We start from the raw sequence: 13,344 nt of genomic DNA on the forward strand, positions 1-13,344 counted from the left end.
ATGGTTTGAGGGAAATTGCACCAACAGTATTTCCCAAGCCATTATAGGACACCTAAGAATTGTAGGTAAGATCATTTGTACTTGGCTTCAAACACTAGCAGTGCAAACAATAATGTGTGCTCTGCTTAAGTTGCTGGTCACCACCGCATCTTGTGACAGGAAGTTTCATAGTTAAAACATGCCCTATACTGATTCACCCATCATTCAGGTTCTTTGGATGGTTCTTCAAATATCTCTCTGTGTGTATTGGGCTGCAGGGATGTAGGAACAGAGGAAGCTGCCTTAGACTGCATATACACTCCCATTTACTCTGCATCCAGTGCATCTCACAGCTTTTTGGGGAGGCAGTATACATACGTTAGCCACAATTCATATTCCTCCTCGTGTTTCTTATGAAATACTGCATCTTGATGTTTTTTTTTTCCTCCAAACCTGCTTCCATCTGGATTGGGAAAAAGAATCACCTTGTTGTGTTTTAATCTGGTAATGTCTACACAGTCTTATATAGACCGAACTGGTCCATCTACCTCAGTACAGTCTACAGCGACTGGCAGTGGCTCTCCAGGGTTTCAGACAGGAAGTCTTCTCCAGCCCTACCTACAGATGCCAGGGGTTGAACATGGGACCTTCTGAATGCAGCCTATAAGGCCCTTAGAGCCAGTGTGGTGTAGTGGTTAAGAGCAGTGGATTCGTAATCTGGGGAACCGGGTTCGCTTCCCTGCTCCTCCACATGCAGCTGCTGGGTGACCTTGGGCTAGTCACACTTCTCTGAAATCTCTCAGCCCCACTCACCTCACAGAGTGTTTGTTGGGGGGAGGAAGGTAAAGGAGAATGTTAGCCGCTTTGAGACTTCTTAGGGTAGTGATAAAGCGGGATATCAAATCCAAACTCCTCCTCTTCTTCTTCTTCTTAGAAATCAGAAATGGGACAAAGGGGGACAAAAGGGACATGCGCAGATGACTGAGAATACAGGGTTAAAATCAGTAACTTTATTCCTGTTTGGGAAGAGAAGTGAAAAAACAAAATGTAAAAAAACCCTCTGCTAACAAACAATTAAATTAATGTTCCTTTGTCCAACACTGCACTGCACTTTTAAGAAAATCTGGGCTCCTGAGAAACAGCCCCTCACCCTACATCTACATCCCCAGTTAACGTTTTGTTCCAATGAGACAATGCAGCATATCCAATGGCAGCGGAAATATAATGGTAGAGTTCTTCTCAGCAGCGATAGTGGTCAGAGTCTGTAGGTAGCGAAGCTGGAGGGCTGCAGGAGACTCTGTGATCACGATGGCGGCTTCCTTCAAGGCCAGGGAGGAGTTCCTTTCACCTTCTGCTGCAATCACCTAGAAGGGAAGAAATTCCAGGTAAGGAGTTTGGAGTTTTACATCAGGGTGGCCTTATGTAACAGCTGCACCCATTCCTAAGTAAGTCAAACCTAGTCATAGAGATACATCCCACAGGCTAGGAATGAACTCATTCAGTTGAATGACTCTCGCCTTATTTTGATAATGAAAGCTAAGTCTGTCAGACATCTATAAAGAAAGTTAGCAAAAATGTGGAGGCAATGTTCTAAGGCTTATTAGGCAGATGTGGAGGTGCTGCTGTGATTAAGGACACTATAGTCAATCACTGTTGCTAGGCAATCAGAAGGAATGGGAGACATTTCTTCTATCTTCCCCACCTGAAAGGAATAATTATCTTCCCAGGAGTTGCTCCCAGCAAAAAGTACAGGTACAGGAACAAATAAATGACACCTTGTGCCTTTAATGGCTGTGGGACTAGGAAAAAATGTAACAGTATGGAAACAGACTTGTGGGAAATGGAGACTTGGAGGGCCATACTTGGCCCTAGGGCCTGAGGTTCCCCAACCCTAATTTAAAGTCATAGACCCCAGGTTAATAGCCCTACAATGCCAATGTTGGCCTTTACTGTACTTCCTACTGCCCCTTTGCTGTCTTCTGGATGATGAACTTTCTGGAAAGTCACCAGCTAAACCAAATCTATAGAACTCCTGTACCTTTGCTCTTGCTTCACGGGTAGCTTCTGCTTCAGCAGCCATGGCTCTCTGGAGTTGGATGGGCAGCTTCACATCTTTGATCTCTACCCGCTCCACCTTTATGCCCCAGTCATCTGTGGCTTCATCTAATGTGACCTGTTTATTAAATATAGATAGATATGCAGGAATGCACTTGTCCATCAAGATATTATTATGCAAGAGGTCAGGCTGGTCCAATGGAAGTCACAGAAGCTGGGATAAAAACAGGGAACTATATTAACCCCACGGGTCAAATGGCTATCTTTTCCACACTCCTCCTGGACTACAGTTATGTCAGGTGACCCTTTTGCCCTTCAAAATCCCCTTCTGAAGCTCTGTTTGGAGTAGCATTTTGAAAAGGCCCGCAAGAGCATAAGATGAATCTGCTACATCAGCCAGTGTTCCATCTTGTCCAGCATCCAGGCCAACTAGATGAAGTGGTGGAGCTTCCTGCTCTGGCACTGGGGTCGGAGAGCAGGTGGGAGCATGGCTGGCGCGTGTCCTGGGGGCGTGGCACGCCACCCGCAGGGGCATGGTGCGTGTCCAGGGGGCATGGTGCACAGCCTGCAGGGGCATGGCACATGTCCTGGGGGCATGGTGTGGAGGGGCAGCTGTGATGGCACCCCACCGGGATCATGGTGCTGGTGGCAGTGCTCTGCCCCTGCCCCCCCCCCTTCCTCTGCCAGTGACTAGATGTCTTAGCCCACAAGCAGGACATGAGCACAACAGCACTCTGCCCACCTGCAATTCCCAGCATCTGGTATTCAGAGGGAGATTATCTCTGACAGTGGAGGTAGAACATAGCCATCAAGGCTAGCAGCCGTTTATAGTTTTGTCCTCAATGAATTTGACTAATCCCTTTTCAAAACCATCCACGTTGGTGGCCATCACTGCTTCCTGTGGGAGCAAGCTCCATAGTTTAACCATGTGGTGCATGAAGGAGTCCTTTCTCTTATCTGCCCTGCATCTTCCAACATTCAGCCTCATTAAGGTCAACTCCTGTTGAGTGCTTTAATTCCAAACACCAACAGAATGCTACTGTTAGATTATATAGTTCCATCTCCAAGTAACATATACCCTTCACACTATAGATAGACCGGTGATTATAATCATGCTTATAATCCAAAGACAGTTGTTGTTGTCACATTCCAGCATTTCATGCATCTGAAATTAATTAAAAAACATGCCGTGTTCTACATGCTTTCTGCTCGTCCCGACATATAAGTCAAAGGCTTTTTTGTTAGTCATATCCCCTCAGAACAGACTTTCAATTCCATACTCCAAATGGGGACGTGAATCACCCCACAACTCAGCCGTTGCTGTCATACCTGCATGCTGTGGGCGATTTCCTCCCGGTCAGAGAGGATCTGAGAGAGGCTCTTGGTCCCAAGAACGTTCCTCAGTGTGGTCTGAGCCAGGAGCCGAGTGGCTGAGTCCGCATAAGCAACATTTGTCACAGAGAGGATGGCGTTCTGAACTCGGTAGTAAACCACACCGTCCACAAGAACCGTCACCGAATCTTTGGTAAGAATCTAGGGTAGAAGCAGGAGCAGGAGGAGTTACAAAATAAAGCAATGAGTCAAAGCATGTTTCTAGTAGCAGCTGCTAAGAACATGTCAGGAGGAACCAACTGCAAGCAGATGAGTTATTAGACAATGATTCTATCTGGTATTCAAAACAGATTGAAAGAGATCAAGGACCAGAAACACTTACTTCCTGGGGGGCTATATCAAATGACACAGTCCTCATGTCCACTGTGACAACATTGTCTACGCAGGGCAGGATTAAATAGATACCTGCAGGAAAAGAAATTATAACCACCACTGGAGACATTGGTTTGCACAATTATAGTGAATTAATGCACTCTGTCCCCCTTGTTCAACAAACCTGCTAACTTCTTTTCCAGTTAGTAAAGTGACAGGGAAATGCATTGAAAACTGTCACAACCACACCATATATTAGCGCACAGCCAACCCTGAAGAATCCTGGGAGCTGAGGTTTACCCTCTGCAGAGCTGCAAACCCCAGCATCTTTAACAAACCACAGTTCCCAGGATTCCTTGGGGGAAGCCACGTGCTTTAAATTACCGGTAATTGTGTGGGCCTGACCTGAATGAGATGGTCCTTGGAATCGTGGGTAGGCCAATGGCAAGGGTAAAAGAGAGGAGAAACTTGCAGCAAAATCCTGTTGTATGCTAGAACATAATATAATACTCACCTGGGCCTTTTGCACCTTTTAGGATGTGTCCTAATCTAAAGATGACAGCTCGCTGATATTCCATGACAATCTGAAATGGAGGGACAGCGGGGAGTCACATATAATATCCTAGAGAGTTTTTGCCACCCCACACGTTACAGATTATACATTCCCACCAGCGACTGGAGAGCAAGAGGAGCTGGGGCAACCACAGAGCACATAAAACTTTTACCACCCGCCTGCTCTGCTTTTCCTGCTGCTCCCTCCTGAAAGGAAGGGACACACAGCAGCTGCCCTTGACATCACACTTCTTGGTGGAGTGGGGATTTTTTAAAACAAACAGTGGGGTGTTGTGAATTATTTTGGGACTATGGAGGGCTTTGTTAGTCTTTTTATTTTTATGTATTAGTAAGTGGGAATTTTTTTTTATTGTTTACATACTGCTAACTTTTTCCTATTACTATTAAGTGTGTGTCTTGTTTTGTTTTGTTTTGTTTTGTTTCCCTAATAAGTTGTATGAAACATTAATGTGTTATATGACCGCCCCCCCTTTCTATGGTGTAATGTATTTATGCATATACATTTCTCCAGTGTAAGTTGCTTTGAGACCTTTTGAGTGATTAATAAGGTTAATAAAGAAAATAATAATAATAATAATAATTTAATAAATGCAAATTGTATTTGCAATGTCCATGCTTGCGGTTTACAGGGTAGAACAGCTGTCCCAGAAGTTTGAATAATGAAGCACGGTGACTTTTGGCAATGCTTGAAGCTGGGATATGCAAGCAGTGGGGGCTGGTGCCCATTAAGACTGGTGGGACAGAAAACAGGGGGCCCAACAGCAGGTAGCACCAGAACCAATGACAGGTGGATCCATTCTACCTTCTTTTGAATTCTGCAAGGGCAATACTGAGACTGAAGAGGAGTAAGTTGACAGGCTGTGACCCCCACCCCCAGTAGAAATACAGTGGTACCTTGGTTTGCAACCATTTTGGATAACAATCACGTCAAACCCGGAAGTGCATGTCCCTTTTTTAATACAACCCTTTTTGGGGGGATTTCAACCCATTTTTTTGGAGAGGCCCCATTAGCGAAAGTGCACCTTGGGTTACAACCTGTTTTGGTTTGCAACCAGACCTCCGGAACAGATTATGGTTGTAAACCAAGGTACCACAGTAAAGAAGAAGACAGGCAGGTGGGGGCCAGCTGAGGACAGACTGAGGTCGGTGGAGCAGTACCCCGTTTGCCCTAATGGACCATTCAACCCCTAGCAACCGTAATAGCAGCGTAAAATCCCAGAAGCAGGACTGCTTCCCAATGAACTTTCTTCTTCTTCTTTACCTCAAAGCAGAGAAATGCAGACAGAGGGAAGGTCACAAGGAAGAGCAAGAACGAAAAGCAGACCAGGATCCAGCCACATGCCCCAAGGTATCCGCTGGAGTTCTCTAGAGGAGGAGAGGCACATACATTTGGAACGTGTATATAGTTACCTTATTTCTGCTTGTTAAAAAATAAAAGCAAAAATTCTGCAGCTGGAAGAGGGGAAAATAATGGTTGTGATCACTACAAAAATAAAACATTTGCCTGGGAAAACTTTTGGCCTTCAAGATATTATTACTGATTATCCTCCCTGCACCCAAAGGACCCAGGGTGGGTTACTACAGTTAAATCAGAATATTTAAAGAAAACAACAACATTTTAAAGCAACTTACAGAAATAAGGTGGGTCCTAAAAATGCGCATAGTGGGTGTCAAAAACTGTTGTCAGATTCCAACTCCTACCAGCCACAGGGAGGCCCACACGCTGCAGGATGAAAGCAAACGCCCTTCCCCGTTGCCTGTCCCTTAGTAAGGCAGACTGCTCTTTTACAAGGCAATTCCATTTAGCCACCATAGCTATTTACTCATTTTTAAAGCGTTGGCTTCCACCTTCATAAATCTGCCTCACCGTTAAACCTGGCGTTCTCCCGCTTCTCCCGGGCGTTCATCCCCTTAACCTCCACCAGGACACCGACCGACTTGCCCAGCTTGGCGGTTTGCTGCAGCCCCAGAGCAACAGGACCTCCGGATCACAGCCCCGCTCCAGCTTACTCGCGGTCGACGGCGGTTGCTCCACCAACGCTCGATCTGCCTCTCTTTCTTCCGCCCAGCCCGACGGCCCCTGACGACCCCCGACGGCTCCTCCTGGGTCCGCACTACACGTGTCCCCTTGGCAGAGGGAACGCGCGGCAGTCCTGCTTTGCGTTCCCTTTGTTGTTTATTCGTTTAGTCATGTCCGACTTTTCGTGACCCCACGGACCAGAGCACACCAGGCACTCCTGTCTTCCACTGCCTCCCGCAGTTTGGTCAAACTCATGCTGGTAGCTTCGAGAACACTGTCCAGCCATCTCGTCCTCTGTCGTCCCCTTCTCCTTGTGCCCTCCATCCTTCCCAACATCAGGGTCTTTTCCAGGGAGTCTCCTCTTCTCATGAGGTGGCCAAAGTCTTGGAGCCTCAGCTTCAGGATCTGTCCTTCCAGTGAGCACTCAGGGCTGATTTCCTTAAGAATGGATGCGTTTGATCTTCTTGCAGTCCATGGGACTCTCAAGAGTCTCCTCCAGCACCACAATTCAAAAGCATCCATTCTTTGGGCTATCAGCCTTCTTTATAGTCCAGCTCTCACTCATCACTACTAGGAAAATCATACCTTTAACTATATGGACTTTTAAAACCCCATATTAGAAAGCATACAGAGGACGCGGCTCTCAGAGCGCTCACTGAGCACTTCGCCCTATGGAATCCACTGGGGAAGGAAGGCCAGTCATTCAGCCGCCTAGGGTGCAAACCTGAGAGGGGACACAGTTCTATACAGATGAGTTTTTGTTATATCTTATAAATTTCTGATAACATTTTGTTTTGTTTTTTTACCTTTTGAAGAATTTCATCATATCTACCAGTCGTCTGTTTTTGGAAATTGAAGTTAGCAAAGCGGGTCAGGGAGGGAGCGGGCAGGCGCAAGTGCTTAGCCTTGCCCAGGGCGCAAAATAGTCTGGTGCCGGCGCTGCTGAGAACTTGCTTAACACGCACTGGATCGCTCAGGTTTGCCTACTTGGGAGTGCAGCCCCTCTTGGGGCTTCCTTACTTCCTAGTAAACGCGCACAGGACTGGGCTGTAACAACTACAGCTACAGCTTCTGGTTAGCCACTGTGGGGACAGCATGCTGGGCCTTTGGCCTAATCCAGTGGACTCTTCTTATGCCACTATTTTAACAAGGCAGTCCTATGCATTCTACTTGGAAGTAAAAGCCTCATCGACTTTAATGGGGTTTAGGTCAAGGTACAAGACTTCAATCTCTTCATCCCCGCCTGCAGTGCTAATATTCTAGAAAAAGAGGTGCCGGAACTCACCATGAATGGCAATCGTGCCCACCTGAGAGGTGCAGGAACTAAGTTCCTGTGAGTTCCCCCTGAAAAAAAGGTCCCCCCCAATCAGAGCAGCCAATTTAAATTGCTTAGAGCATGGGTAGGCAAACTAAGGCCCGAGGGCCAGATGCGTCCCAATCACCTAAATCTGGCCTGTGGACAATCCGGGAATCAGAGTGTTTTTAGCATAGCACTGTAGAGTTGGAAGGGACCCTGAGGATCATCTAGTCCAACCCCCTGCAATGCAGGAATATGCAGCTGGTCCATACAGGGATCGAACCTGCAACCTTGGTGTTATCAGCACCATGGTCTAACCAACTGAGCTATCCAGGCTCATTTTTACATGAATAGAATGTGTGCTTTTATTTAAAATGCACCTCTGGGTTATTTGTGGGGCCTGCCTGGTGTTTTTACATAAGTAGAATGTGTGCTTTTATTTAAAATGCATCTCTGGGTTATTTGTGGGGCATAGGAATTCGTTCATATATATTTTTTCAAAATATAGCCCGGCCCCCCACAAGGTCTGAGGGACAGTGGACCGGCCCCCTGATTAATAAGTTTGCTGACCCCTGGCTTAGAGCACTGGTTCTCAATGCTTGTGGCAGGAGAGGGAGGCAAGGATAGGGTGGGAAGATTCAAGGACAAATAAACATTTTAACATTTCACTGTAGTGTAGTATTGTAGCAAAATGTTTATCTTATTTGCAGAATATGGATAAATGTCTTTTCAAAATGAGAGCAAGAGCATCAGGCAATACCAAGGACAATCCTAGTTGTGATCCATAATCACTCTTTGAACACAGTGGAGAAGACTTGCTTAATGTGAAACCAGTGAGATTACCCAGCAAAAGCAAGCTCACACCTCTCATTGAGTTTGTATACATATTTAAGGTGCTCATATAAAAAGATCATTTTTCATTATAGTTTGGGAATGACTCATGTTCTTTTGTAGCTGATTGTGGCATCCACTTTCTGGATGTCCTGTAATTATGTTATCAGTGGCGTAGCGTGGGTTGTCAGCACCCGGGGCAAGGAAACTAATTTGCGCCCCCTAACCCGTGGATTTGCGCCCCCTAACCCATGGATTTGCGTCCCCTAACCCTAACCCCCAGATGTTGCACCCGGTGCGGCCGGCCCCCCCTGCACCCCCCATGCTACGCCACTGCATGTTATAAAGTAGTTGTGTTGTAGATTATAAATCAAGCAGTGCTGAGAGTTGTTTCTTTTCATTTCCCCAAGTATTTCTTATCAGTCAAAAATCCGGTGTGGTGTGTGAGCAAATTTTTATTCTGAAGGTGTTGCCTGGAGAAAAAAGTGTGAGAAGCACTGGCTTAGATGGTTGTTTTCGTTGCTGCTGCTATTGTGCAGCAGCACAATAAACCTTGTTATATAAAATTAAATACACCAAGAGCGCTTTGAAGACTAACAAATTTATTGTGGGATAAGCTTTTGTGGGCTGGATTCTAGTCATCAAAAAGTATCGTGTTGTTATTATCAGTTATATTATGATCAGTTAAATTTGTATCCGGCCCTTTCTCTTTAAAGCAGCCTAGGACAGCAAACATCAAAATGCTAGAACAATGCAATTTAAAGCAAAATAAAAATGTATTTTAAAAATTTTATAACAATGCAAAACTATTTTTTTTAAACCACGTAGGACATCTAAAAATATCTAGAAGCAATCACCTGCCATCACAGTTTTTAATTTGCCGTGGCCAATATCCAACAGTCATAGAATCATAGAATCATAGAGTTGGAAGAGACCACAAGGGCCATCAAGTCCAACCCCCTGCCAAGCAGGAAACACCATCAGAGCACTCCTGACATATGGCTGTCAAGCCTCTGCTTAAAGACCTCCAAAGAAGGAGACTCCACCACACTCCTTGGCAGCAAATTCCACTGTCGAACAGCTCTTACTGTCAGGAAGTTCTTCCTAATGTTTAGGTGGAATCTTCTTTCTTGTAGTTTGGATCCATTGCTCCGTGTCCGCTTCTCTGGAGCAGCAGAAAACAACCTTTCTCCCTCCTCTATGTGACATCCTTTTATATATTTGAACATGGCTATCATATCACCATATCACCACTATCATATCACCACTATCATATCAGTCACCAAATGCCTGGTTAAACAGGAATGTTTTAAAATTCCTCCTGCTAGCCAATAATGCACCTCACCAGGGAGGGCATTGCACAATGGGAAACCACCACTGAGAAGGTCCTATAGCAAGTCAACACTAGTGATCAGGGGTTACTTTGATCCCTCCCCCCACTGTATTTCTTTGTACAGGATCAGGACATTTCCCAACAAATGCAGTACTGATGGAGATACCAGGGATTGAACCCGGGGCTATAAGAATACAATGCAGATGGTCTACCACTGATATAGCTCACTTTCCCTTTCATATAGGAACTTAGGGAGCTGTTTTACACCAAGTCAGACTAGTGGTCCATCTAGCTCAGGATTGCCTACACTGGCTGGCAGTGGCTCTCTGGGGTTTCTGACATGTTTCAGTCCTACCCAGAGAGGCCAGGCATTGAACATGGGACCTCCTGCATGCAAGCCAGAAGCTCTGCCACCAAGCAAATAACCCCTTCTCTATCAAGCAGGGTGTGAATGCCACAACACTCCTATGTTTGTCACCAGCATCTGACATACTGATCTGATATACTGCTGCCGAACATGGAGGTTCCACTTGTCCTGATTTAGAACTATAAATCTGACCTCTTCTCTTTTCAATTAATTTGTCTAACCCTTTAAAAAGATGAAAAACGTTGTCTAAGCTATTAACAACCAGCAGTGTTTCCATCAAGTAATTCTCATTAGAATCCAAATGGCCACTATGAGAATGGGATGGTGGTTTAGACCTCTGCCTGCATCCATTCTTTCCAACTTTCCAACTCTCCCCAGAAGGTGGCAGTGCAGGACTATGTTTTAAGAGGATAAGTGTAAGCAAAAGGCACATGATGCTTCCTGACTTCCAGTTGTCATCTTGCTGGCTGTGCAATTGCACTAAAGCAGAAGTGTAGGGACCAGCAATGTATAGGCAACCCTACATTGTGGGCGGATGGGGACGGACGGACGAGATGACCCTTAAGGCCATTTCCAACTCTACAATTCTATGATACTTTTGCTTAGGAGAGGAAAGGGGGAATTCTTTAAAGGGTGGGTCCAGCCTCCTTAATTCTTATCTTGGGGGTCTCAGGTTTGTAACCAATGTTAGTCCTATTCAAAGAAGACCCAGTAGCAAGGATTACACCCAGCAGCCAGGCTCCCCAGTCACTTAAACTGGGTCTTCCCAGTGGCTCCCAGAATTAGCATGCATTCATATATGCATTTTAATAAAATTCACATTTCAGAACATAAGAAGAGTCCTGCTGGATCAGGCAAGTGGCCCATCTAGTCCAGGATCCTGTGGCCACCTAGATACCTGTGGAAAGCCCACTAGCAGGACCCAAACCGAAGCAGCACTCTTTCCTCCTGCAGTTTCCAGCAGCTGGTATAATAATAATAATAATAATAATTTATTATTTATACCCCGCCCATCTGGCTGGGTTTCCCCAGCAACTCTGGGCGGCTTCCAACAGAACCCTAAAATACAATAACCTATTAAACATTAAAAGCTTCCCTGAACAGCGCTGCCTTCAAATGTCTTCCAAATGTCATATAATTGTTTATTTCTTTGACATCTGATGGGAGGGCATTCCACAGGGCGGGTGCCACCACTGAGAAGGCCCTTTGCCTGGCTCCCTGTAACTTGGCTTCTCGCAGCGAGGGAACCGCCAGAAGGCCCTCGGCGCTAGACCTCAGTGTTTGGGCAGAACAATGGAGGTGGAGACGCTCCTTCAGGTATACTGGGCCAAGGCTGTTTAGGGCTTTAAAGGTCAGCAGCAACACTTTGAATTTTGCTTGGAAATGTACTGGGAGCCAGTGTAGGTCTTTCAAGACCGGTGTTATGTGGTCTCGGCAGCCGCTCCCAGTCACCAGTCTAGCTGCCGCATTCTGGATTAGTTGTAGTTTCCGGGTCACCTTCAAAGGTAGCCCCACGTAGAGCGCATTGCAGTAGTCCAAGCGAGAGATAACCAGAGCATGTACCACTCTGGTGAGACAGTCTGTGGGCAAGTAGGGTCTCAGCCTGCTTACCAGATGGAGCTGATAAACAGCTGCCCTGGACACAGAATTGACCTGTGCCTCCATGGACAGCTGTGAGTCCAGAATGACTCCCAGGCTGGGCACCTGGTCCTTCAGGGGAATAGTTACCTCATTCAGGACCAGGGAGTCCTCCACACCCGCCCTCCTCCTGTCCCCCCAAAACAGTACTTCTGTCTTGTCAGGATTCAACCTGCCTCTGACCATGACAGCAGAGCATATGGCTAGTAGCCATAGCCTTATCCTTGGTGCAATTTAAAAATCCATCCAAATTGGTGGCCAGCACTGCCTCTTGTGGGAGCAGATTTCATAACTGAACTCTTTGATGTGTGGAGGGTGGCTTTCTTTTATCTGTCCTGAATCTTACAACATTCAGTTTCATGAGAGGCCTCCAAGTTTTAGGGCCTAGGGGCTTTTTTTTGCAGAGCAGACAGAAGGTGACTGACAGATGAGCAGATTGTTTGAACAATGCAACAATAAAACAACATAATCCTAAAAGGCCTTAACCAAATAAATACTTGTTGAAGCAAAACAGACCTAAGAACCTGCTTCAAAGTGGGCAATAGAGGAGAGCAAAAGCCTTTCTTTTGGCGAGCTCCACAATAAAAAAAAGACCCTCTCCCATATGCCCACCAAACAAACTTGATTGCCGTATGGGACAGCTGCATATTCCTGCATTGTGGCAATGTGAGCAATTCAGAGGGTTAAGTAAGTTTTACCCAAAGCAGGTTTGAAGAGAAATGGCATGCCAAGAGTTATAGCATCTTCAGCAGAAGATGAAAATAACCACTGTTAATATTGTAGCTTTAATAATAATAATAATAATAATAATAATTTATTATTTATACCCCGCCCACTCTGGGCGGCTTCCAACAAAACACTAAAATACAATAACCTATTAAACATTAAAAGCTTCCCTAAACAGGGCTGCCTTCAGATGTCTTCTAAAAGTTTGGTAGTTATTTTTCTCTTTGACATCTGGTGGGAGGGCATTCCACAGGGCGGGAGACTACAAAACTACAAAACAAGACTACAAAACTCATTATACGCTGTGTACAAAGTTTATTTGGAAAAAACGGCGATCATAACAAAGCACAAATGATACCTGAAAAATGAGCAGATATTCCAAGGAAATCCATCTAGGCCAGGAAAAAGGAAAGCGATTAAATTTATACGGTAAACCATTTAGAGGCACCAAGCAAAATGGGGTACTGAGCCAAAGAGTTAATCTCTAATTAGATGACTCTCTGGTTTCATGATAAGAACATCCACCCCAGAGATTTTTCTTGTTCCATGGTCATCCATATCTTGACTCTAAACAGAAATGTAGATTTGGAGGGAAAGCAGCCTCACCTTCTGAGCATGTTTGGCAAGAAAACTCTGATCATGTATGAAGGTGGCATCTCCAGGAAATGAGGTCAGATGAGCCCTCAGGCAACATAACTCTTTTACGACTGTTCCAGCACTACTGAAGCCCTGAAGGTACATAGCTCTTAATAAAGAGTTCATAGTCACCTTTCTGGCAAGAGCAGATCTATCCCTGAGAGTTCATTTAGGAAACACATCTT

The 13,344-nt window shown here is 45.5% G+C and overlaps 1 protein-coding gene and 1 long non-coding RNA gene across 5 annotated transcripts; one reads left to right on the forward strand and one right to left on the reverse strand.

The window, feature by feature from the left end:
- Nucleotides 1-974: 974 nt before the first annotated feature.
- On the reverse strand, nt 975-6,360 carry LOC310669312 (stomatin-like). Of its 4 annotated transcripts, none has more exons than XM_083423193.1 (7): nt 6,179-6,360; nt 5,573-5,676; nt 4,253-4,322; nt 3,749-3,831; nt 3,364-3,567; nt 2,018-2,152; nt 975-1,343 (listed from the first exon to the last, which is right to left on the reverse strand). In XM_083423193.1, the coding sequence occupies exons 1-7, from the start codon at nt 6,216-6,218 to the stop codon at nt 1,149-1,151; spliced, it is 831 nt and encodes a 276-aa protein (XP_083279319.1). In that variant the 5' UTR covers nt 6,219-6,360; the 3' UTR covers nt 975-1,148. The 4 variants fall into 4 exon arrangements, with proteins under 4 accessions (XP_083279319.1, XP_083279321.1, XP_083279320.1 ...); XM_083423195.1 differs by having other exon boundaries at nt 5,944-6,354; XM_083423194.1 differs by lacking the exon at nt 5,573-5,676 and having other exon boundaries at nt 5,944-6,359.
- On the forward strand, nt 6,287-8,941 carry LOC310669358. The gene is made up of 3 exons (XR_014507136.1): nt 6,287-6,418; nt 8,339-8,480; nt 8,870-8,941. It is a non-coding gene; the product is annotated as an uncharacterized lncRNA (long non-coding RNA).
- Nucleotides 8,942-13,344: the final 4,403 nt, after the last annotated feature.

This window comes from Podarcis tiliguerta (assembly GCF_965153285.1).
Source record: "Podarcis tiliguerta genome assembly, chromosome: Z".
Taxonomy (NCBI): Eukaryota; Metazoa; Chordata; class Lepidosauria; order Squamata; family Lacertidae; genus Podarcis; species Podarcis tiliguerta.